General features: G+C 61.8%; 2 protein-coding genes across 2 annotated transcripts; one reads left to right on the top strand and one right to left on the bottom strand.

The window, feature by feature from the left end:
- The first annotated feature begins 7,060 nt into the window (after window positions 1-7,060).
- TMEM179 (transmembrane protein 179) lies at window positions 7,061-16,613 on the top strand. Its single transcript, XM_052660107.1, has 4 exons — window positions 7,061-7,365; window positions 13,202-13,339; window positions 14,957-15,035; window positions 16,434-16,613. Exons 1-4 carry the CDS (start codon window positions 7,061-7,063, stop codon window positions 16,611-16,613), a joined length of 702 nt encoding a protein of 233 aa, XP_052516067.1.
- A 3,606-nt stretch (window positions 16,614-20,219) lies between these two features.
- Window positions 20,220-22,962, bottom strand: C21H14orf180 (chromosome 21 C14orf180 homolog). The gene is made up of 4 exons (XM_052660091.1): window positions 22,852-22,962; window positions 22,406-22,532; window positions 20,834-20,869; window positions 20,220-20,425 (listed from the first exon to the last, which is right to left on the bottom strand). Exons 1-4 carry the CDS (start codon window positions 22,960-22,962, stop codon window positions 20,220-20,222), a joined length of 480 nt encoding a protein of 159 aa, XP_052516051.1.
- Between the last annotated feature and the right edge of the window lie 1,517 nt (window positions 22,963-24,479).

The following is a 24,479-nucleotide window of genomic DNA, read 5'->3' as shown; positions in this document are numbered from 1 at the left end:
GAGACCCGGGTTTGATCCCTGGATTGGAAAGACCCCCTGGAGAAGGAAATGGCAACCCACTCCAGTAGTCTTGCCTGGAGAATCCCATGGACAGAGGAGCCTGGTGGGCTACAGTCCACGGGGTTGCAGAGTCGGGCACGACGGGGGCTACTAACACACACACACACAGAGTAACGTAGTATTTAAAAAATTGCTAATGTGTTTCACTTTGCCGTAGAGGATTTAACATTTGTATAATGGTTGACTCCTTCTCTCTTTCTTTTGTTACTGGACCTCCTGTCCTGGCTGAAAGTGTCACCCTGACCTGGAATTATGCCAGTAGTCTCACATTTTTTTTCTTATTGGATGTCTTTTGTTTTGTACTGCATTCTGGTCCTTTAAAAATACTGAGTTTATTCTTGTATTGGGATGAGGTACGGGTTAAGCGTGCTTTCCTCCCCACCTCTGATCGGCTATGGCAACACCGCTGTGCGGTGAGCGCCCGCTCCCCGGCCCCCGCAACTGGACGGACGGGCCCCTCTTTCCTCTGCAGGGCTCTGCACTTGAGCCGTGTCTGCCCCTCTAGCCCGTTCCCCGGGGTGGTTCTACACCTGCTTCGTGGCATGCTTAACACTTTGCAGAACGTTCTGACAATCACGGAAAATCCATTCTTTACAACTAAACTTTAAAGTAAAAAACTAGGAATTGGGTTGGAGTGGCAACACCCCTGCAGGTTTCTCTGGGAAGGACTGGCCTTCAGCGGCAGGAGGATGGCTCACCCAGAAGCTTGGTGCTTCCCTCCGGGCCTCCAGCCTCGTTTTCTGTCCTTCTGTGGCGTGGATGTCCCTTCGTCTCGGCCACGAGCCCCCTCCAGTCTCGTTGTGTTCGGGGACTTTGCGGCCGGTGTTCCATTCCTAGGGGTCGGCTGGTTCCCGGGGGGCTGGGATGGGCCACATGGAGGCCCCGAAGGACCGAGGTCACCTGCCTGTGCCCACCAGCCGCCTCCCTGTAGGCCAGTTTGGGGGCAGCTGAAGATGGGGGCCAGCTCCTCCAGTGCCTCCTGGGGTGGAGTCCATGTCCAGTGACCGGCCAGTCTGGGGGTGAAAGGTCCAGCCCCAGCCGCAGTCTGGGGCCCTTCTCGGGGGGCCGCTGCGACGGGGTCGGCTGGCTCGCGTGGCCTCTGAGTCCCTGGGCGACTTCTCCAGGCCCCATCTGGCTGCTCCTGCTCACTCACGGCTGTTTTCCCAGGAGGCCCCTCACCCGCCCCACAAAGCACACAGCCCCGCGTCTGTTTCCCACCCGTGAGGTCCCAGGAGTCAGTTGCAGACGCGGGATGAGGCGGAACGGCGGCCTCGGTGCCGCTGCTGGTGGCGAGGTCACGCTGGGACCCTGCAGCCCCGGCGCCTGTGGTGTGACACCGGGGTGGGGCTGTTGTGGTTGCCGGGCCCCATGCTGGGCACTTGGCGGCAGGAGCAGGGTCACGGCAGCACTGCAGGATCAGACGGCTCCTGCCACCACGGGAGAAGGCTGCCGGGCAGCTGAGCCACCTGCGGTCCGGCAGAAGGCCAGTGTGAGAGTCCATGATGAGGGCGGAAACAGTGGGGGATCAGACCCAGGGCTTGGCTTCAAGGAGGCGGGGTTCTTGACCTCGGCAGGCCTGCCCCACGGCGCCCGAGCTCCCTGGCGGAGCTGCTTCAGAAGCTGGGCTCGGTCCACCGGCTGCCCTGAGCACTGCCCTCTCCCTGCGCCTGGAGAGGGGTCACCTCTGTCCGGGACCGCTGCTCCCTCTGACTGGTCAGTACTGGTGGCCAGGGGAGGCCCGGGCCCCAGGGGCAGCGGAGGCCGCCCGGGGAGCCCATCCTGGTCTGTCCTGACCTTCCCCCTGTGGGTTGCCAAGCCCTTCCCCGACGCCCAGAGTCTGCTTCCCGGGGAGCCTCCTGGGACAAACACTCAGGAGCCCCGGCTCCCCCGGCTCCTTGAGCCCCGGGCCCACAGAGGATGACAGCGGACTTCCGCAAATGCGACCACGTAGAAATCTGAGCCACAGCTCCGCCGGGAAGTGCGTCTCTGCCGGAGCAGAGTGATGGGCCTGCGGCCCTGGGCACCCGGCCACCCGTGTGGCCAGTGCGTTCCTTTCCGCCCCGCGGCGACAGCTCGCCCTGCGTGTGAGGAGCAGCGGCGCTCGTCGCGGTCTTGCCCCGGGGCTCTGTTAGCGCCTGTCTTCTGCTGTCGCGTCGCCGAAGGGCTTGAACTGTCTGGACAGACTTCACACGCTCACAAGGTCCACCGTGACTGTGATCATCTGATGGAAGGAGCTGGCGGGGCAGGTGTGCGAGGCCTCGGGGAGGTGCCGGCGCCGCGCAGGACTCAGGGCCTGCCGCGCTGGCATGCGTGCAGGGTCCCATGGTCTACGGCATGCCGGGGAGCCGTCTGCGAGGCCAGAGCACACCACCCAGCCCAGCACCTACCGCCGCCGCTGAGGAGGAGGAGGGACTAGGCTCAGAGGCTTCTTTGGGCCTGAAGCTCACACGCGGGGGCCCAGCTCCGACTCATTTACTGCGTCCTGGGGAAGGGAGGCTGCCAGCCCTGGCTGCTCCCGGAGCAGGAGAGAGCCCCCAGAGATTCTGAGCTGGGAGGTGGGCAGCCCTCTGCTCGGGCCACACTAACGGGCTGGTCTCATGCCTCGTGTTAGAGGTATTTATGTGGGAATGGGTGCTTCGTGGAGTTCATAGGCCCAGTAGGGTCAGAGCGCAGACACTCGGGTTTAGAACAAGGGCCTGCTGTCCACACAGGAGAACTGATCAGCTCCGGACCAGCCGCTGGCCCTGGTGGAGACAGAGGGCCTGACATGGGGCCTCAGCCAACCACGCGGCCAGGCCCGCCCTGCACAGGCTGCCTCACAAGGTCATGTCCATAGGAGAGGAGGGTGTGTGGGCCAAACGCACTCTGCCTGAGTCCGGGCCTGGCCACGAGAGAAGGAAAACTCCACAGCAGGCAGAGCTTTCGAGAAGCCTGGGGTCGCTGAGCAGCACGTGGGTCGGGGGTGTTCAAGGTGGGACTAGGCGCATGCTGTGATCTGGGGTGCACACCCGCTTCAGGACTGGGGGACCTGCTCAGGGGCCACAGCCCAGGGGACTCTGTCTAGAAACTGCCCTCTGCCTCACGAAGCTGCCTCGCCCGAGACAGTTCGTGCCCACATGGCCGCATCCCTCGGCGTGGGCCCCGGGCCTCGGCGTGGGACACGTCCACCGACGCTCAGGGCCTCCCTCGGGCCTGGCTGAGGCCTCACTCTAGCTGCGCCCCCGGCCGACAGCCCGTCTGCCCAGCTCTGCCGCCTCACGCCTTCACGTGTGCTGTTGCGCCTGGATTTCAGTCTTCAGCGTCTGTTTCCCAGGAAGCAGACCTAAGCTTCTGGCTTAGAGGATGGTGGCTGTTGAGTTTCATATGTTTGTGTCCTGTCTGTCCGTTCGTCTCACAGAATTCTCTTGTAAATTCTGGTGATTTCTTAGCAAAGTATCTGGAGGGTTGTAGGTATACAGTTATATGTGCATGACGCTAAGTGGCTTCAGTCGTGTCTGACTCTTTCGCGACCCCGTGGACTGTAGCCTGCCAGGCTTTTGTCTGTCCATGGGATTCTCCACGCAAGAATACTGCAGTGGGTGGCCATGCCCTCCTTCCAGGGACCTTCTTAATCCAGGGATTTTCTTAATTCAGGGATTGAACCCGGGTCTCCTGCGGCTCCTGCACTGGGAGGGAGGGGGTTCCTTACCATCAGTGCCTCTTGGGAAGCCCCATATAGTCATATTATCCAATAAATATAATTTTGTCTGTTTCCAGATATATAGCTCATTCTTCTCTTTGACTTGTTTAATTGGGTAGACTTGCCCAACAAATTGTGATAGGTGTGAGAGTGAGACTTCCCATCTTCTTTCTGACTTGAATGGGTGCAGATTTTTGATCTTACTTTTTTATATACACTGTTTCTAAAAATCAGTTAATTGATTGATTGGGTTGTGCTGGGTCCTGGTTGCGGTGCCTGGGCAGTTGCTCTGCGACATGTGGGATCTTAGTGCCTCGATCAGGGATCGAACACGCACGCTCTGCATTGCAAGGTGGATTCTTAACTACTAAAGCCCCAGAGAAGTCCCTTGATGTTGTTTTAAGGTATTTAAAAAAAAATCATATTCAGGTAATTTTCTTCTTATTACACAGACTTTAAAAAAAGGAATGGGTATTCAGTTTTGTGAATGACTTCGGGTATCCCTGGATAAAAAATTACTGATTTTCTCCTTTGCTTGTTGATGTAATAAATTATTGATTAATTAGCTAAAGCTAACCTGCTCTTACATTTTTAATAACTTCTGCTTGATCACGTTTTCCTAGTTTCTTATTGCACTGGACTGTATTCAAGATGCCAATATTTTCTTTGAAATTCTTCGCCTCAGTATCTGTAAATGCACTTCCTCATTACTTCCTTCACTTTCCTAAGGGGATTCTGGCATGAGTGTAACACTGACTTTTAAAACACGAATTTTGGGGTTTTCCACATTTTCTATAGATTGAAATCACTTTAATGACGAGGGAATTCCACGGCTTTTGGAGGGCAGATGGGGCTCATCTCTGAACACGCTGGAGTCTCGCACCTTTCACAGCGGCAGATCTCGGACTGCCCTGGTGGCCCAGGGGTTGAGCCTGTGGCTTCCCATGCAGGCGATGCAGTTTCGGTCCCTGGTTGGGGAGCTCAGATCCCACGTGCCTCTTGGCCAAAAAGCCAAAGCATGAAACAGAAGCAATATTATAACAAAGTCGATAAAGACTTTAAAAGGTGGTGGATACTTAATGATCTTCCTAATTTTTTCTGCAGTTCTCCAGTTGGGCCACTTGCCTCTCAGTTGCTGCGGTCTCTTTTGTTTTGGCCAAGCTTTTGAAGTGTAAGACCCCTTCACGTGTGTTTTTTAAAAATAGGTATGTTATTCCAGCAATGTCTCTATCTTTTTGAATTTTGAGACATTTGCGCGTTTACGTCGGCCGTGCTGGGTCTTTGTTGCCGCGTGTGGCTTTTCTCTGGTGGCAGCGGGCGGGGCCCATGCTCCAGCTCTGGTGCAAGGATTTCTCATTGCGGCGCCTTCTCTTGTTGGGGAGCCGGGGCTCCAGAGCGCAGGCTCAGTAGTTGTGATGCAGGGGCTTTGTGGCTCTGCGATATGAGGGATCTTCCTGGACCAGGGATTGAACGCACGTCCCCTGCATGGGCAGGCAGATTCTTATCCACTGGACCACCAGGAGAGTCCCCTGATGCACTTCAATTAGCCAGTCCCCTGTATAATGGACTTCCCTGGTGGCTCAGACAGTAAAGCATCTGTCTGCAATTCAGGAGACCCAGGTTCAAGCCCTGGGTCGGGAAGATCCCCTGGAGAAGGAAATGGCAGCCCACTCCAGTGTTCTTGCCTGGAAAATCCCATGGATGGAGGAGCCTGGTAGGCTACAGTCAATGGGGTTGTGAAGAGTCGGACATGACTGAGCGAGAGGGTGTCTGAAATATGGACATAAAGGTAAATTTGTATGACATTTTAAGAGAGCAGTTTGCTCATTTCTGCCAACCCTCAAAACATGCAAACCCACGACCCAGCAATTCCTCTTCTAGGAGAGCCTTGTAACAGTGCACAAGCATATGTGTATGAGGAAACTCACCCAACAGTATTTGAAACAGCAAAAAGGAAAGGCATTAATCAGCTACCCAAAGAGGAAGAGTTATGCAAACTGTGGGATCATCGTAATTATTGACTGTTACACAGTTATTAGGAAGAATGAAGTAAATCTCTATGTGTGGGCAGGGAATAATGTCCATGACATATCGCTGAATTAAAGAATCAACCTGCAGAATGGTGTGTATAGTATAAAGCATATGTGCAAACTGTGGGCATGTGTGCTTGTGTGCTTAGCAGAATGCCCAGAAAAGTAGAAGCCAGACTGTGAAGAGTGGCCATCCAGGTAGTGTGGCAGGGTGGGGGTGGGGAGGGACAAGAAGGAGACACTGTCTTCTTATTTTATGCGTTTCTATGTGGCTTGACTTTTAAAATGAGCATATATTTCTTTGGCAATAAAACAAAGATTTTTTCATGCTTGCAACAAAAACGCTGATGTAATTTTAAACCACTTGGCAGTTTCTTTTAGGAGGAGGCTTTCTCTGCTCTGGGAATTGGACTAAACGTGCCTTGGTCTCAAAAGGAACTAGAAAAGGCGTTAATTCTGTTAATTAATGCACCGGCAGATTCCGTCTCAGCAAAGGCTGTCTTAACGAGGTGCTGGGGGCATCCATTGTTTATCTCACCAGCACCAGCGCAGAGCTCTGCTTGTCAGGCCGTGTGAGAGATGGCCTTTCCGAGGGGGCCTGGCGGAGAAGCAAAGGAGCTCACAGACCCGCTCCTGGCTCCCGGCTCCCGGCTCCGTGGATGACCTCTGTGTCGTTTCCAAGACCCCAGCTCCTCCCCTGTCTGTCTCATGTCCCCTACACTTGGTGCAAGCCCAGAGTCCCGAAAAACAGTCATTCCAGCCGGGACCGCAAACCTCACTCCCACCCTCCCCGTGGGCATCTGGGACTCGTCCCTCTGAGCGCCCCTCTCCCGGCCTTCGCCCCTTAACGCTGATGCGGGTGCTGGGGACCAGGGAACCGTTCCACGTGGAGCCCACACACGTAGCTCCTGGCCCCAGAGTCGGGTCTCCGTAAGCCGACATAGCGGTCCTCCTGCTTCCTGATGTTCGTTCTGCTTCCGCGTCGGTGCCCGGTTCCCCGGTTCCCCGGTTCCCACGCCCCACGCCCGCTGTCCCGCTTTGCGGCCTTCCCGCCGGCAGCTGTCCGCGGTGCTGGCCACAGGCGCGGCCCGCCCTCGGCCGCTGCGCACGCGTCCCGGGCGGGGCGCGCAGGACCCGCCGGCGCAGCCACTGCGCAGCCTCGCGCGCCGGGCCTGCGCGCGGCGCCGGGAGACTCAGGCGGCCCCGGCTCCCGGCCGGCGCCCCTGGCCCCGCGTCCCCAGCCGGCCTCGCCGCGTCCTCCGGCCGCTTCCTCGGCCCGCCAGGCCTCGCCATGGCGCTCAACAATTTCCTCTTTGCGCAGTGCGTCTGCTACTTCCTGGCCTTTCTGTTCAGCTTCGTGGTGGTGGTGCCGCTGTCTGAGAACGGCCACGACTTCCGCGGCCGCTGCCTGCTCTTCACCGAGGGCATGTGGCTGAGCGCCAACCTGACGGTGCAGGAACGCGAGCGCTTCACCGTGCAGGAGTGGGGGCCGCCGGCCGCCTGCCGCTTCAGCCTGCTCGCCAGCCTGCTTTCTCTGCTGCTCGCCGCCGCTCACGCCTGGCGCACGCTCTTCTTCCTCTGCAAGGGACACGAGGGGTAAGTGGGGGAGGGGGTGTCTCACGGCTGCCCTTCACCGACAGACGCAACCCTCACCCCCGGCACGGCGCCCCTTCTGTGCCCACAGCTCCCCAAGGAGGAGCGCGAGCCCCTCCATCTCCCCACGGTTCCAGAGGCCTTAAAATATCAGTCATGGCTCATCACTTCCAGGGAAACTGCCCTTTGTCTCCACGCAGAACCCAGGGGCCATGGCCGTCTCTGCACAAGGCCAGTGCTTCACTGGACAAGTGCGCGTCACCATCCATGTCCCCGGGGGCGCAAATGTTGCATCGTCATATCTGAGCGGACTTGGGCCTCCTTCGCTGGCTCTGCGGGGGCCCACACCCGTCAGCACCGCGGACAGCTCCCCGTCGGGTTGGGTGGTTGGGGAAGAACCGGGCAGGCAGAAGGCCCACCAGACTAACCGGGGACCCTCCCCGCGTCCCCATCCTCCTGGCAGAGGGAAGCTGGAGGGAAGCCCTCGAGGCCCACCGCCGGCACTCACACCTTGGCTGGGGGATGTGGGAGAGGGAGTGGCTGGCGAGTGAGGCCCCCACTTGCTCCTGGCCTCTGTCTTCCTCTTCGCCTTTCCCTGTCTTGGCTCTATTCTGTGAGAGAGGGGGATGTGGCTCCCTGGGGTGGGGGTCCTCAGTCAGTAACACTCCCCGGGCCTCCACCCCTGTGGGACTCACTGTGCCCCCCCACCCCCGCACGCCCAGGCTGTGGATCGCCGTGCCCTGGAGTGGCCAGAGCTCCGGCACAGGAGGCCAGTCCTGCCTGCTGTCAGCCCTCACATCCACGTGGAAGCTAGGCCTTCTCCCAACTCTGCCCCATCACCCCACCCATCATCTTCTGGCGGTTCTGGGTGGATTTCACTTCTTTTGGGGGGGAATTAGGAGATGAGCAGAGGCCCCTGAGCGCTCTCAGTTTTGGCTTTGGGGTGGAGAGAGGGGTGGAGAGATAACAGGAGGCTGCAAGCTGAAAAGCAAAGGGCCAGCTGAGGCTAGGGGATCCCAACCCGGGAAGGTGTGAAATCCCAGCAACCCATGTGCATGAGCTTCTGGGGCTGCTGTAACAAAGCACCACAAACTGGGGGCTTAAAACGATGTATTCTCTCACAGTCCCAGAGGCCAAAAGCCCCAAATTAAGGAGTCGGCAGAGTTGGTTCCATCTGGGAAGAGAACCCTTTCCAGGCGTCTTCCTGGTGCCCAGTGGCCGCCTGCCACCCTGACGTCCCTTGGCTTGGGCCTCCGTGACTCCAGTCTCTGTCCCCCTCTGCATGGGGCCTCCTCTCTGTCTCTTTCCTTCTTCTTAGAAGGACCCTAGTCACTGGACCTAGGGCCCACTCCAAGGCCAGGATGACCTCATCCTGAGATCTTGAACTTGGTGACGCCCACAAAGACCCTAGTCCCCAGCGAGGTCTCCCTCGGTCACTGAGGTGCCGACGCGGGTCGGTGCTGCAGAGGATGTGGTTCAACCCAGTGCTCAGGCTCCGGGTTCTGCAGAAGCCACGTATCAGCCGGGGGTTTCTCCGCATGCTGCGGGCTGGGGGCTCTGTGGGGTGAGCCCAGGCCAGTCCCAGAGGGCACCTGCCCTGCTCACTCCGCCCTCAGCCTTCATGATGACTGTGTCCTGAGGAGATGTGTGAGGCGTCACCTGCACCCACATTGCCAAGCGCGGTGCCTCTGGCCCAGGTCGAGGCTGGAGGAGCAGCTCTGATTATGAGACGGGGTCTGAGGAAGAGGACGGGTGGCCAGCAGGTGGTGCAGGCGGAGGTCCCTTCAGTCTGTGCAGCTGAGGGCAGAGGGCACTAGCCAGGTGGGGGCCGTGGCTTGACCATCAGCTCACACCCATGGTTCCTGCTCATTTCTACAAGATAAGTGGCCTCAGGGTGTTCAGCGTCTACCCAGTGAGGACATGTAAGTGGCTCTCTAGGTGGGGCTCAGCCCCTGTGGCTCTGAGTGATGTGAGATTTCAGAGAGACCACCAGAGGCTGGTGGAGAAAGGAATGGCAATCCACTCCAGTGTTCTTGCCTGGAGAATTCCATGGACAGAGGAGCCTGGTGGGCTACAGTCCGTAGGGTTGCAAAAGAGTCAGAAAATGACTGAGCAACTAACCACACACACACACACACACACACACACCCCAGAGGCTGGGAGCAGACAGGGTGCAGAGAGCCCAGAGTCTGCAAGAAAGGAGTCCTGGTCACGCATGCTACCCACTTCACACAAGCTGGGCAGGAACGGGGGTCAGCTTCCACCCTTCATTGTCTCGTAGAAGGTGTCCATCAGCTCTGTGAAACAATGAGCATCCTCATATTTTTTAAAATTAATTTTTCTGGGAGTACAGTTTCTTTATAATGATGTGTTAGTTTCTGCTATACAGCAACGTGAATCAGGTATACACGTGTGAAAGTTGCTTAGTCGTGTCCGACTCTTTGGGACCCCATGGACTGTAGCCCGCTAGGCTTCTCTGCCCATGGAATTCTCCAGGCAAGAATACTGGAAGGGGTAGCCATTTCCTCCTCCAGGGGATCTTCCCCACCCAGGGATTGAATCTGGGTCTCCTAAATTGCAGGCAGATTCTTTACCATCTGAGCCACCAGGGAACTGAATCATTTATACGCATATACCCCTTCTTTTGCTTTTTTAGATTTTTTACCATCCCTGTTTTAAAGACAGAAAACTGAGGCTTGGCGGTATGTGTGCCTCCCTGCGCTCCTTCCTTGCGCCTGTCCCCTGAGGACAGAGGGAGCCTGCTCTCCTCTGAGTTGTCCTGGTTGGAGGAACATCTTGGGTCCTCTGTCGCTTTGCATCAGTTCCAGGGGCTCACCTGTGTTACCACCAGTGGGCTCGACCCTGGTGGCCAGGGCTGAGCCAGCCTTCTCTTCTCCAGGCACATCTGTTGCGGAATGCCCTTCTCGGCCATCAGGATCACGGCCGTGTGGTGGCCCACCTGTGTCCACCCACCCCACCCTGTCCGTCACAGACCTCGGTTGGCAGTCAGTCAGCTGTGATGCCGTCTGTCTCGAGTGCCATTCTTCCATGTTAGCTCTGATTGCAGGCCCTGGTCAAAGCTCTTGTGGAGGTCACGGCTGTCCATCCGAGGGGACCCTGGGCTGGCTGTACCCATGGTGGGCACACACCTTGTACACCTCTGTGTGCTCAGGGCTGAGCATCAGGCATGGTGCCCAGAAGGCACTAAATTAGTGATTGTTGAGTGAATGACAGAAAGATTGCCGCCTCTTGACGTCTGCTGCTTCACGGCCACTCATGGGCCCAGACGCCTTTGCAGATTCACCGTCTGGTCAAGGAGTCAGCCCTCTGGGATTGCTGTGTCTGGACCTGCCGTGGGCAGAATGTTCAGCTGTGGGCAGCCAGTTCTGGCACAGTTGGTCAAGCTGTACAGACCAGGGGAGCAGGTCTGGGGTGGGTCAGGGAGAGCCAGGAGGCTGGGAGGGGCGGTAGAGAGAGCCGTGTGATGGACAAGGCCCTCAGGGGCGCTGGTGGCCCCTGCAGTCCAGCCCACGGAGGACCCGCTGCCCTGGTCAGACTCGGGTTTTTAAGAGGGGCCTAGCTGCTCAGGGTTCAGCGTGCACCTTAATCTCTTAAGAGACCAACTTCAGAGACACCAAGGAGGCCCACCAAGACTGAGGGTGGAATCCCACACTTTGCTCTGTGAGAGGGGCTCGTGGTTGGGTCTCACGCTCATGGTCTTGACACAGTGCCCGTGGCGCCAGCTCCCTCCTCATGCAGAGTGTGTCTGCAAAGTGGGCGCCCCTGACTTGTGCCCGGGGGGTGTGAAGAGTCATGGGTGGAGGCCGCTTTTGTACAGGGGGAGTCACCCTGCTTGCTGCCTGGAGGGAGGGGTCCGTGGATCCGTGGTGCCTGTGTCTTCCTGGGGCATTGCTCTGTCAGGGCCCTGGCTGAGCTGAGGGTGAGTCTCAGGCCCGGGGGCCTGGGGCAGCCTTGTGCGTCCAGGTGGCCGTGGTTTGTGATTGATGGCTGGGGAGTGCTGGGTTAACACAACCCATCTGCCTGCCCACACGTGTCCCTCAGCCTGCGCATTGCTCCCAGGGCTTACCAGGATAGCTGTCACCATGGAGACGGCACATCCGGGCAGGGCACCCTGGGAGGTGGCAGGAGGAAGGCGGAGTTAACCCTGTGAGTGCCAGGCTCCCATTCCTGTACTGTGAACTCTGGGGGGCTGGGTGAGGCTCTCACACACCCAATTCTTCAAAAGCCTGTAAAGCCTGGGACAGATGCCGAGGAAACTGGCAGAAAGTGAGGGAAGAGTCGGAGGCGGCTGTCGGCCGGCGGGACCCCAGCACGGACCCTTCCCTGTCTCGTGGGGCGAAAATGAAAACGTCGCTCAGTCCTGCCTGCCTCTTTGCGACCCCGTGGACTCCACCGTCCATGGGCTTCCCCAGGCCAGGATACTGGAGCAGGTCGCCATTCCCTTCTCCAGCGGATCTTCCCCACCCGGGGACTGAACCCAGGTCTCCAGCGTTGCAGGCGGATTCTTTACCAGCTGAGACATAAGGGAAGCCCGTCTTGTGGGATGGAGACCCCCAAACTGCGTCCCTTTAACAGGGATGTGGCTGGAGTGTCTGGGCCTTCTGTCTCTCAGAGACTGTTGTAAGTCACCCTCCGAGGTGGGAAGGGGCAGCTTTCTGACGGGCCGGCTGTGTCTCAGGCCTGCTGTCCAGGGTTTCCCTGAAGGTGTCTGTCCACACAGAGGGTGAGGAGCCCGCCTGGGCTTGTAGGATTCAGTACAGATTGTGGGGGGTGGGTGATGGATGGATCGTGTCCATCGCCCCTTGGCCTCAGCCAACAGTCACCACGCTCAGGGACAGTAACTTTGATGTTTTCTTGGCTGAGGTCCCAGCCGATACCTTGTTTGATGAATGTTCTCTGTGAAGCCATATTTGGCCAATCATTCCGCTCAGATTTGATGTCCTGAAAGCACTGATGTTCACGTGAAATCTGCAGCAGGTGGGAGGTGGGCCCGGGCTGCCGTCCCACCTGGGGGAGTTCCCTCTGCCCCCTGGCCCTTCTCAGCGGGACAGCCCTGTCCCCCTGCCCCCTGCAGCCTCAGCTGGGCCACCTGCTCTCCTGCAGGACTCTGGGTCTCCAGGGGGTGGTTTGGAGAAGATAGGATGCTCATGGGTGGCTAGGAGAGTCCAGAGGGTGGGTATTCCCACCATGGCCCCTCGCTTGCCCCATGGGCAAATGCTGGCGCCGTCTGAGAGCATCCCAGTGGGGACCTGCCCATGTGCACCCTGGAGAGGCCCTGGCCCCCCGGGCAGTGTAGCCCCACCCTGAGTGAGCTCTGCCCTCTAGGCCCTGCCCCCAGGCCCCCAGGCGCCCGCCCTGGTCACTCCTTGGCCTTTTAGGTTCCAGTGGGGAAATCAGAGCAGGGTCATGCAGCCTGCAGTACGGGTGCCGCTCAGCCACGCTGATGGCCGTGTGGGTAAACGGCCTTGGTGGGTGCCCGTGAGGGTGAGCCGCCAGGAAAGGTGGTCTGGTCTGCCAGTGTGGCTGCTGGCCTCGATGCTTTGGAACCAGGTGGACTTGCCTTTAAACAGAGGCCCTGTCTCTGCTATAAGATGGTCCCCACTCCGGGGCTTTGGGAGGATGGGCTGGGCAGCGGGGCTGTGGGATGAGGGATGCTCTGGGAAGGGCAGGGACCCTGCTTGGCCCCACCCGATCCTCTGGGGCCCAGACCCCGCTGGGAACCTGAGGGCCGGGGGTTGCCCCCCACCGCCGCCTGGCCCTGCAGGGGTGCTGGGGGCCCAGGCAGGCACGGTGACGGCCCCTTCCACTCTCGCTGCAGCTCCTTCCTCTACGCCTTCCTGAACCTGCTGGTCAGTGCCTTCGTGGTCTTCCTGGTCTTCATCGCCAGCACCATCGTGAGCGTGGGCTTCACCATGTGGTGTGACGCCATCACCGAGAAGGGCGCCGTGTCCCACAGGTGCGCTCCGGGCCCCGCTACGACTCCCCAGCAACCTCCTCCTGCACGGACCCTCCCTGCTGCCCATGGTGCCCCCGTGGCCTGTGCACCCCTGGCCAGCCCCTCCGCTGGTCCGCACCCCCTTCCCAGTTCAGGGAGCCTGCAGCAGCTTCACACCGGAGCAGGTCCCCCAAGGACCCTGGGGGTGGGCTGGGGGTGGGTGTGGAGGTCCCGGAGGTCAGAGGTTCCAGCTTCCCCATCATCGCCAGCATGTGGTCGGATGACGGGACCCCATGGGCTGGGCTCCAGGTCCTAGGAGGAAGATGAAGATGGAGTGAGCGGGGTGCGAGGGGCAGGACTGGGAGTTTCTGGTCAGAGGGGGTTGGGAACAGAGGCCTCGGGCCAGGAAGGATGCTCTGGGTCCTGAGTGAGGGGCCGTCTCTGGCTTGGGGGCAGCCCCAAGTGGAGCATGGTGACTGCTGGACCCTGGCCTAGGGCTGCCCACTGCCCAGCCCTCAGGGCAGTATCCAGTGCCCCAGGACAGGGCTCTGGAAAGGAAGGGACCCTTGGGTCACCTCTTCTAGAGGCTCTAGATTCTTTCTCTAAGAAAAGTCTGATCTGGAACTTGAATGTATAAACTAACGACAGAGCTGAAGTGAGAGGCAGTGGTGGGGGCCCCTGCCTGTCACCCTGCCCCTTTGCCCTGGGGGTCCTGGTGCCTCTGCCACCCTGCCCCTTCGCCCTGGGGGTCCTGGTGCCTCTGCAGAAGCCTCGGGCGCACAACAGAGGAAGGTTTGAGCACCCAGCGTGGGTGACTCCCTCAGGGTCCACAGCAGGGCAGCCCCTCTGTGTGTGGGGGTCTTACCCATGCTGAGCTGTGTGGGCTCTCCCTGCCGAGCCCCCAGCCACTTACCACCCCCTGCGCCCTTTCCCGAGCCCTCAGAGCGGGGGCGGGCCCCTGGGAATGGCCTTGGGCTCCTCTGGAAAGGTACCCAGCGTTTCTTTACCCTCACGAACTCCATTACCCAGCTCCTTCCAGGGTGTGCCTGGGCCTCTGGGCCTCCCTCTCTCTGGGCACCAGGCTCCCACTCCTGTGTCCTGACGTTGGAGAGGCTACAGGTCCCTGAGCCCAGGCTCCATCCACTCCAGGCTTCGGAGGCCCAGCCCGGCCCAGCCTGTCCACATACAAGGAGCTTGTGGAGGTCACTAGGGCTCCGCGTCGTGACCTGCAGGTTGCCTCTGGGTTTGCTGGCCTGTGCTGCCAGCCCCAGGTGGTTAAAGGGGTGCCCTCGGATGCCCGTTAAACTCAAGCAGGGCTGCTGTGCAGCTCAGTCTGGGGACTGAGGGGCCAGAAGCTGCAGCCCACGCCTTCTGCAGCCCCTGGTCCTGCAGTGCCGTGGGGCCATGGGGAGCAGGGCCGGGGGCTTCAGGGGAGTGATGGCCAGGGCTGGTATCCCCCACTGTTCAGGGTCAGATGGGGTCAGATCTACAGGGTCCCTGCTCCACCGATGGGGCCCGGCAGCTCCCTGTCTGCCCCGCCTTGGGGACAGTGCCTCGCCATCTGGGGGTGATGCTCTGCTGCCCGCCTGCTGGGTCCTCCCAGCGGTCACCGTCCACTCCCGCGTCTTGCCGTTTTAGCTGTGAAGAGCTCCAGGGCATCGACTTGGAGCTGAACGTGGACAACTCTGCCTTCTATGATCAGTTTGCGATTGCCCAGGTAGGCAGGGCTGCCCGGGTGGGCGGGGCTGCTCAAGGGCGGGGCTTCTTGGGTAGGCAGGGCTGTCCGGGTGGGTGGGGCTTCCCGGGTGGGCGGGGCTGCCGGGGTACCAGGGAGGGGACCACTCTCCGCCGAGCGTTCACTGAGCGCACAGCCCCGCCCCATCCAGAAGGAAACAGACTCTTGGTTAAGGATGGTGTCATGGCAGAGGAGACAGTGAGCGCAGCGCTGGGGGAGCGGTCAGGAAGGCTTCCTGCAGGAGGGCTGGATCTTGCAGGCAGAGGATTTTGTGTGGGTAGGGAGGAGTGACGCGTGGAGCATCCCCGGAGGAGGGAACAGCCTGAACCGAGGGCAGAAGCGGGAGGCCTGGGGGGTGAGGGGTGGCTCTGTGCTGCTCATCTGAGCCTGCAGGCTGGGGCCCGGAGTCTGGATCCTGGTTCTGGCTCCACGTGGGCCCTCAGATAGATGCTTGAGGACCCACAGTGAAGCCCCAGCCGGGGTGGTCGGGGAAGGGTCTGAGGGAGGGGGTCCCTAGAGGGGATCCGGGTTTCCCATTTGGAGGAGCCTCTAGCCACTGTCTGGGGAACTCAGCTCTGCCAGTCCTGCCCCTGGATCAGCTTCGTCCCCTGCCCTCCAGGGGACCATGGGTCAGTCTAGGGACCCCGTCTGCTGGACACAAGCGTGTCGGGACGTGCGGTCAGAGAGGGCCTGTCCCTCAACATCTGTGCCTGACCCTGATGATGACCCTGATGGCGGGGGTGGCGGGATGCCTGGGCAGGTGGGTTCTTTAGGCTCCGGGCAGGTCCCGCCAGCCTCTGGGTCCACTTCTGGCCCTGCATTGGCCAGTGGCCGGCCTGAGGGTCTTTTCCAAGTGAGGAGCCCTCTGGGGTGGAGGTTGGGGGCCTGGACGTCAGTGGGTCCAGCTGAGATGAGCCGAGCCTGCCAGAGACACCTTCACGTAAATTTAGTGGGAAACGCTCCCGCCCGAGTTTGTGCTGGTTAGATAAGGGAGGTGCAGGCTGAGCAATGACAAACCCCTTCCACGGAGCCAGTTTAATTGGGCCTCGAGCCTGGTTCTGATTAAATTGCTTCCCCTCCAACTGTTTGGAAACAGCAGATAAAGGTCAATTTGTTCCAGTGGTTGAAAGAGGCTCCTTTACAGAAGAAACGAGCTCGGCTTGGAGCCGAACGGGCCCAGTACCTGCCCCCTGCCCCGGGGGCCCCACCTGGACTTGAGGATGGGCAGTATTCCCGAGGCAGGGGCGCGGCTTGGGGCCGAGGGCTACCAGACACTGGGGGTGACGCCCCCATCTTGTCTGGCCCTGGGGGGTGGGCAGGTGCCCCCGGCAGTGTCCCTTGGACCTGGCCAGCCCCCTGACGTGCTCTCCGCCCCTGCAGTTCGGCCTCTGGGCCTCATGGCTGGCCTGGCTGGCCATCACCGTCTTGGCCTTCCTGAAAGTCTACCACAACTACCGCCAGGAGGACCTGCTGGACAACCTGGTCCACGAGAAGGAGCTGCTGCTGGCCCGGCCCGCCCCCCGCGCCGCCTTCCAGGACGAGAAGAGCGCCGTCATCTAGGCCCGGCCGGCCCCCACCTGGGCTGGGGGGCGCGTGCTGCCCTGGGCCACGGCCCTGGCTCTGCCCAGGCCCCACGCCTTGCATGCCTCCCCTCGGCTCTGTGTACAGGGCTGAGCGACCCCCTCACTGGGCGCCTGGTTCCCACCGCGGACCGGCCTGGCAGCCAGCGGGGGTGGGGCCGCACTCAGCCCCTAGGCTCCATGCAGGGGCCTCCACCCATCCCGGGGGTAAGCCTTGCGGAGGCCCCCGGCCAGTGGGCTTGCTGTGGTCACGCCTCCCTGTGGGCCTCGGCTGGACGCCATCTGTGTGACCTCCTGCCAGGTCCCATGGCAGCAACCTGTGACCTCGGTGTGACCCCAGCAGCCCAAGATGGTCACACATCACTCTCGTCACCTGCTCCTGAACCGTGCGGGGGATGAGGAGCCTGCCACCTGTGGGCCAAGCGCCGCGTGCGGGAAGGAGCCCCTCGCCCAGGCGGCCCCCAGGGCTAAGAGCCCCCGACTCCGGCTCCAGAGCCCCTGGGAAAGCACAGAGTGGTGGGTCGGCCTGGGGTCAGGCTGCAGCAGTGGTGCGGGCTTCCTGGGGGCCTGGCCTGGGGAGGCCCCAGGGCCCCCCCTATGGGCTGGGCCTGTGCCCGTGGGCTGGCGACGTGGGCTCTGGATGTGGGAGTGACGTCTTGCAGGGGAGAGGGGCCAGGTGCCACCGAGGGTGTGTGAGTGCATGTGAGGCGTGTGAGGGTGTGGACGTGTGTGTGCTGTGAGTGCACGTGGCCAGTGTGTGCGAGCGTGCATGCGTGTGCACGTGAGCCTGCATGGCGAGGTGTGAGCGTGTGTGAGTGTGCTGTGTGTACACATGAGCGTGCCTGTGCACAAGTGTGTGTGCAAGTGTGCGTGTGTGGGTGGAGACCAGAGCAGGCAGCTGTCTGCACCCCCATCCCCAGGGCCCCCTGTGCCCCAGAGGAGGGGCCGCTTTCCCATCTCAGGGGGCCCCGAGGGTGCATCCTGCCCCCGTGGCGGCAGGCGGAGGAGCTGGCGGGGACCTGGGGCCCGGGATTCGGTGCTGAGCCGCCTGGGGCTGCCTGGCTGTGGACACCGCTCAGGGCTCCCGGCTCAGGAGGCAGGTCTGGCCTGCATGCTGGTTTGCTGTGGCTCCATCTCCCTGAAAGGAGGGGCCCGGGGCGTCCAGAGGCCGCGGATCTGGGCCTGGGTCTAGGGGCCCCCTGCGGCAGGCAGCCTGGCCCTGGGAAGCAAGGTGCACGTCACCTGTCATGATGTGCTCAGCTGGCACCTTTCGGGAGGGGGCTCGGGGCGTAGGTGATGGAGGCTCCTGACATCTTGGATGCTCTGACCCTTGGCCTGGTGGGGGTTCTGGCCAGAGGAGCAGGGGCCTTGGGGAGGGGTTTTGACAGAACCTGAGGCCCTCAAGGGGATCTGCCTGTCCAGTTCACTGGTGCCTGAGAGCTCCTGGTCTGTTCTCCGCAGAAGGGGGTGGCTCTGCCTTGCCCCCCAGCAGGCGGTAGCCATCTGGGCTCTGGAGGGTGGAGCAGGCCCTGGATGTGGGCTTCTGGACCGGAGGCTCTGCTGCAGGTGTGGGTGTGCCCGGGCACTTGTGGATGGCCTGGAGCTGGTCTGGGCAGCCCTTCGGTCAGACCAGCAGAGGCCTGTGTCCTCTTACAGGGCCACGCGCAAAGCGGAACGGTCACTGACACACGGGCTGTCATGGGCCAGCTGCACTGGCACCCCCAGACTCCCATCCTGGGGGCTCCAGGGAAAGGCACGGCTGGCCTTGGGGAGGGTGTCCTGGGACAGGAGCCGGTGGCCTCGCAGTGGGCCGGGAAAGGACCCCTGGGGCTGGAGGGGCCAGCCGTGCCCTGGGGCCCCTGAGGAGGGTCTGCCCTGTCGCTTCCTCAATGCTTGCTTCTCCCCAGTGCTGTTTGATAATGGACATCCTATTCTAATTCTACTCCAGCTTAACTGAAAGTGAAGGTTCTTCAACGCAAATGTATTTATTTCTCAAGTCAAAATAAAAACAAAAATACCTGAGCCTCTAATGTGGACGAAGGATCAGGTGTCCATCCATCTTTTCTGCCTCTTCAGTTTGCCTTTGTTTCTATTTTCTGTCTGCTTTCAATTGAAGACTGAAAACACCGCCTTCTGTGTTTGCTCCTGGAGTTTCCCAGACTTGCTGGGAACTGGGAGCCCCCCCGCCCCCGGCGGCTGCAGCCTCCATCTGCAGATTTCTTCGTGGGCTCTGTTCTGTCTGCTTCCCGTCACTGCTCGGGTGTGAGGATGGATTTCGTGTTTCAGAATTCTCAGCGTTCTTGGGTGCACCTTGAGCGATACTTTCCCCAAAGCAGTGGGGGTCCAGGTCTTGCAGACCCACCAGAGCTGAGTGGGTCTTTGCAGAAGCCCTGAGCTGAGAGCGGTGGGCCTTGAGGAGGGGTGTCGGGGAAGCCGGGCACCCCCGAGTGCTCCCCTCACGACGGGCTCCGGGCTGGTGGGGCTGAGCCCTGTGGGTTCGGTTCTGCCACTTAGCCTGCCCGTCCTCTTCAGGGGGTGGGTGGGCGCAGGGGGCAGCGGGTGTCCGTGAGGTTGGCAGCTGTGATGCTGGAGGGTCCCCAAGGGCCGCTGCCCCCGGAGGCGGACCTCTGTCTGCTGGGCTCCCGGCTCAGGGATCCCTGAGTTCTGAAGCCTGCAGGGACCCTGGAGACGGGTGCCCCGGCCCCTGAAGCCCTGGGGGGCCGGCTCGCACGGCACCCCGACCTCTGCAGTGGCTGCCGAAGTGAATCCACAGCAAGTCGGTCCCGACTTCCCTCCTTGGGGCCAATGTCTCCGGGAGGAAAGAGGTGGCAGTGTTTCAGCAGAAAACCGGCGTCTCCCCACTTAGCCCGTGGGGGCGGACGGCAGGAGCCCAGGCCCCGTGTGGACGCCCGTCTTCAAGCTGTGGGGGCTTCTCCCCCGGTGGGGCCTCCCTGCTTCGCTCAGGCCCCTCTCCCTCCCTGCATCTGAGGGGACCCAGGGTCTGTCTCCGCAGAGCCCCCTTAGTCTGGCTGTGTGAGCTACATGGTCACGGGGCTCCCGGGCTCCACACAGCCCACGCGGGGCCTTTGGGACCCAGGCCCAGATGCGGCGACCCTGCCTCTCAGCCCTCCCGTCCCCTCTCTGCCTCCCCCAGGCCAGCAGCTTCGAGGGGCCAGGTGGCCCACATCCCCTGGACAAGCGGGGCTCCCCAGGCCGTGGGTGCAGCGCTGGCAGATAAGCTGGGGTGCTGGGCCCCCCTCACGTGACTGCAGGAGAGAGCGCACCCCCGAGCCACCTCTCCCGATTTTGGGGTCTGGGCTGCAGGTCCCCAAGCAGCAAAGCCCAGTTTACTTTCCTTCTCTGGGTGCCCCGGAAAGAGGGAGGGTGCCCCCGGCTCCAGGGGCTACAAGCAGATGCTTCCAGGCCCAGCCCAAGGTCACCGAGAGTTCCTGCCGGGGTGAGGGGGCGCCTGAAGGGTAGCCCTAGGGGCTGGAACCTGTGGGTGCCTGGGTTTCAGTGGTGACATTCTTGTTTGAAGAAGACCTCCCGGTGGATGCCCCTGGGCCCTGGGGGGCGGGCGTCGCCGTCAGAGCTGCAGCAGGCAGCGCCAGCAGTCCAGGGCAGCCAGCCGCAGGCGCAGGAGGGCGGCGAGGAGCCGGGCCCGGATGTCCTCCAGGGCCCCGGCCACGGGCCCGGCCTGGCCGCAGCACACGCCCAGCACCAGCGCCAGCAGGATGCAGGTCGTCAGCCACAGAAGCAGGGAGCTGCCACGGGGCCGTGGCCGGCTGGGCGCTGGGGGCAGAGCGGGGAGGTTAGCACAGCCAGCAGGCCTGACCCCGGCCCCGGCAGGGACCCCGCGGGCGCCCCTCCTCCCACCGGCGGGGGCCGGTGCGGACCCTGCGGGGCTCCCGCAGGGGCTGGCAGCTCATGGCAGCTCAGTGACCCCCAAGGTCCCCGGGGGCCTGGGTCTCCCTATCCCTCTCTGGCCAGTGGGCTCCTTGCGACGGGGGCCTGCTCTGGGCACCCCGCCCTGCGCCCTCCCGCGGGGGGCAGTGAGGGGCAGAGGGCGGCCCTGGGGAGCTGCTGCCCACCCGTGTCCATCAGGGACCCCAGCTGAGGGCGGGGCCCTGCCAGGGTCGGGGGTGCTGGAGCCGTGGGGGCGGGGCCTCTGGGGGTCGAGGGTGAAGGCTCTAAACTTACGCTGGGCAGCGGCGGTGGGCTCCCTGCAGGCGATGTCTGGGGAGGAGAGTGAGAGTGGGCTTGGGCAGGGAGGCGCCTCCCCTCTCAGAAGGTGAGCCCACTTCACCAGCCAGGCTCCCCCAGGGCGTCCCCCGTCAGTCTCCCTCCTGAGGACCCTGAGTCTGACCAGGTCAGACAGAGCTCCCTGCTTTGCCGATGGAGACGAGCTCCCGAAGGTCCTGACCTGGCCGGGTGGTCCACCCCCTGGCTGGCCTCTCTGCCAGTGCCCCCCTGGGGTCCCACCCAGCCTCTTAGGCTTCAGGTTTCAGCTTCCAGATGCTGGGCGCCTCCTGGGGGTCCCGGGGAAGGGGTGTGTGTGGAGTCTGCAGGGGTCCTGGGGTGAGGGTGGCTGGACGCCTGGCCTCCTATCCATCCTGCTCGGCTCACTGGAGGCCCCAGGCCAATGCTGACCGGGCCCTGACTCCCCGTCTGAGGGTCTTTGCTTTCGGGATTCGGGAGCTCCTGGAGGTGGGGCCGATCTGGGAGGGAGGGGCAGCTGAGTGTCGGGGCAGGGGCCCTGGTGGAGGCCTCTCCCGCTGGTTACACCGGCCTCCACAGGAGACGCTGACATGTGTCGGGGCGGCGAGCTGTACTCACAGCTCGGCAGGACTCGGAGTCCCGTCCTTAGGGGCCGTGGCAGCAGAATCTAAGATGCCTCCACCCCCGCTGGGTCCCTGCCTTTGTGTGGCCCCCGCTTCTTAGCGTGGGGGCCTGTGACACGCTTCCACCAGCAGGACACGGCAGAGGGGCCAGGGTCCCGCAGCTCCGACGGGAATCCCCATGGGGCACCGAGTCAAGAGACGGGGTCTTGGGTGGGCCTGGCCCCATCGGACGAGCTCTCTGGGCAGAGGGTCTGGAGGTCGGGGAGAGGCTCCTCTGCTGCCTTTGGAGGTGGAGCTTGGAGGACGTGAATTCTGTAATAACCCCCGTGTGCTTGCACCAGGGCCCTGGGCCCTGGGTGAGGCCCGGTGCTGGCTGACTCCCTGATGGCCACCTCCCTGAGGGAGGGCTGCCGTGGCTGTGCCCGGGGCCCCGACCCACAGGGCTGCTGGGACCATCAGCGCGGGTTGCTGAAGCGGCTAAGTCTGTGGTATTCGTCACAAGGCATCGTTAGCTGACACAGGGCTGTGGCCCACGGGCAGGGAGTGAGGAGTGAGCTGGGCAGGGGTGGACGGGGCAGGGGTACAGAGTGGGCTCTGGGGTGGCCCTGGGGTGCTGGGCAGGAGTGGGGAGGACTGGGGAGGTGAGCAGTGAAGGGTGAGGGGCAGGGAGGAGCTTCGGGATGCGGGAGGGAAGAGTGGGTGGGCGCGGGGACCCCTGCCCTCCGGCCTTTCCTCAAGAAGACAGGGATGGCCCAGGCGGCTCTGGTTCTAGGTTTCCTTTCGGTTGTGGTTTTCTTGACGGCCACTCAGTCCTGACCGACCCCACGGGCCTGGGTTTTACTGTGAGGGCAGGGCCATGACTGCGGGCCCCGCCGTGGCCCTCCGCGAGCCCCTGCCCGCCCCGCTGCGGCCCGCTCGCCTCCTCTCTTACAGTGGACGGCCACCTCCAGGGGCTCTCGGAACCGCACGTGCCTCGTGGTCCTCCACGGCTCATCCCCACGGCCACAGCGCTCCTGTGAGCTTCGTCTCAGGATTGAGGCGGGGCCCTTTCTGCCCTCCTGGAGGGTGGGAAGTAGAGAGAGGCGAGTGGAAGTGAGTCCTTCCCGTCTGGCCTCCCGGAGGCTGGAGAAGACAGGCAGCCTCGCCAGAGCGCCAGCTGCTTCCTCTGGGCTTTGGCAGGGGGACTCCTGGGCGGGTGGGGGGCCAGGCCTCCTGGGTCTCCCAACCCAGCCCTCTCCCCCTGGGGTTCTTGGGGCAGAGACCACCACCTCCCTCTCTGCTTCCTCTCCCCGCCACCCGCGGAGGCCCAGCCCTTGGACCAGGTGCACGGGGCCCTGGGCCCCCCGAGACCAGGGCCCGCCCTGGGCCCTGCCGCACCCTCCCCGCCCTGGGCGTCGGTGAGCCTGGAGCTGCCTCCTCATTCTTTCTTGTCTGATGCTGAGTCTCTGGCTGGGAGTCAGGGCTCAAGGCGTGCGCTGCAGTCTTCATTTACGGGGACATGGTCCTGAGATAAGCACAGACATTATTTATTACCCAGGGTGCACGCACAGGAATAAAATAAAAGGGGGGGAGATTCTTTCCAGAAGCTGAGCTGGCATCCGCCCACCCCTCAGCCTCCCTTCGACCTGCTCCCGGCGAGGAGGAAACTTGCTTGCTCAGAACCGCGTGGCCAGCGTCCTCCCCTGCTGCCATCTTCTGAATCATCAGCTTTAATGGCTGCGTAATATTCCGCAGGGCTGACCCTGTGATTGACGACCGTGCTCCTTAATTAGTGGGGATGTTCGGGAGGTTTGCATTTGACTGTTGCCACTTGCAATTTTTTTGAGGCCACAGATAAGACTGCAGTAAACATCACTGCTGCTTCCTTCCTGGGGATGCTCCAGGCTGAAAGCCGGCATCCAGGGCTGGGCTTCAGCAGGGCTTCGTGGGGGCTGGGAAAGGCTTCTCTGGGGTTCATGGGGGCTGGAGCTGCTGGGCCCACCCCTCAGGCCCACCCAGACTGTTTTTCCCTCTGTCTTTTTGTCCCTCCCTCTCTTTCTCCCTGGTTTTTAGATTGCTCATGTAGTAAGTGTAAGGTGGTACTGCCTCCTCTGGGAGCCTCTGAGTGCGTTCTGTCTAGTGTGAATTTTCTTTCACGTCCTTTGAAGGGTCCTTGACTTTTGAGGCCTCCCTCAGTCCTGTGCGGGTGAAGCCAGGCAGCCCCAGGCCTGCTTTGAACCTGTACAGCAAAGTGGGTGCCGGGGGTGTGGCCAGGCCCTCTGTGCCCCGTCCCCATGGATAACAAGAGCGGGTGGCGTGGGAGCTTCTCCCCACCCATCCCCAGCCCCAGGCTCTGCCGGGGCCCTGCTCTGGGGTCCTGGGTGGGCCTTCCTGCTCCCTCTCTATGGGGGGAGGTGTCCGTGCTTTATGAGGGGTGTCCTCCAAGGACCCTGTCCCCAAGGGTGGAGGTGGGGCTGAGTGAGGCGGGAGCTGCCGGGTCGGGGAGGGGTGCCCGGGGCGCCTGGTCTGGGGAAGGGCTCTCTCCATCTGGGAGATAACAGCCCGGCCATTCAGTTATTTCAAAAAGGAGCAATTTTCTCCTGTCTCAGCGTCAGGCTTTTTATTGCAAACAGGGTCACGGGGGTGGAGGGGCTGGGGGCGGGGAGGCCTGCTCTCGTGGAGGCCCTGGGGGGCCAGGGCTCTGCCAGTGGCCCAGCGGTTGAACCCCTACTGGGGTTCCCAGGGCCCTGCCCCCAGGCCGGGGGTGGTGGGATGTGTGCACACCTGTGTGAGCACTTTGGTGAGTGTGTATGTGTGGATACCCGTAGATGCACATGTGTGAGCGCTGTGCGCACACGTGTGTGGGTGGGTGCACAGGTGTACCTGCACATGTTGGGCAAGAGTGTGTGTACAGCTGTGCGTGACCATGTTCACCTGTGCGTGTGAGTGCACACGCACGTGGAGCATGTGTGAGGACGAGTGTCAGTGTACGTGCCTCCTGCCTGTGCGCACACGTGCCCGTGTGC

Source organism: Budorcas taxicolor, chromosome 21 (genome assembly GCF_023091745.1).
Source record: "Budorcas taxicolor isolate Tak-1 chromosome 21, Takin1.1, whole genome shotgun sequence".
NCBI lineage: Eukaryota > Metazoa > Chordata > Mammalia > Artiodactyla > Bovidae > Budorcas > Budorcas taxicolor.
The sequence above is the reverse complement of the archived record's forward strand: the minus strand, read 5'-3'. Positions and strand labels throughout refer to the sequence as shown.

Excerpts from the sequence above, each read along its gene's own strand:
- TMEM179 (XM_052660107.1), top strand. The coding sequence starts at position 7,061 with ATGGCGCTCAACAATTTCCTCTTTGCGCAGTGCGTCTGCTACTTCCTG. Across the intron at positions 13,340-14,956 it reads AAGGGCGCCGTGTCCCACAG|CTGTGAAGAGCTCCAGGGCA; the intron begins GTGCGCTCCGGG and ends TTGCCGTTTTAG. Across the intron at positions 15,036-16,433 it reads ATCAGTTTGCGATTGCCCAG|TTCGGCCTCTGGGCCTCATG; the intron begins GTAGGCAGGGCT and ends CCGCCCCTGCAG.
- C21H14orf180 (XM_052660091.1), bottom strand. The coding sequence starts at position 22,962 with ATGAAGACTGCAGCGCACGCCTTGAGCCCTGACTCCCAGCCAGAGACT. Across the intron at positions 22,533-22,851 it reads CGACGCCCAGGGCGGGGAGG|GAGGGCAGAAAGGGCCCCGC; the intron begins GTGCGGCAGGGC and ends CCCACCCTCCAG. Across the intron at positions 20,870-22,405 it reads CCTGGAGGTGGCCGTCCACT|ACATCGCCTGCAGGGAGCCC; the intron begins GTAAGAGAGGAG and ends TCTCCTCCCCAG.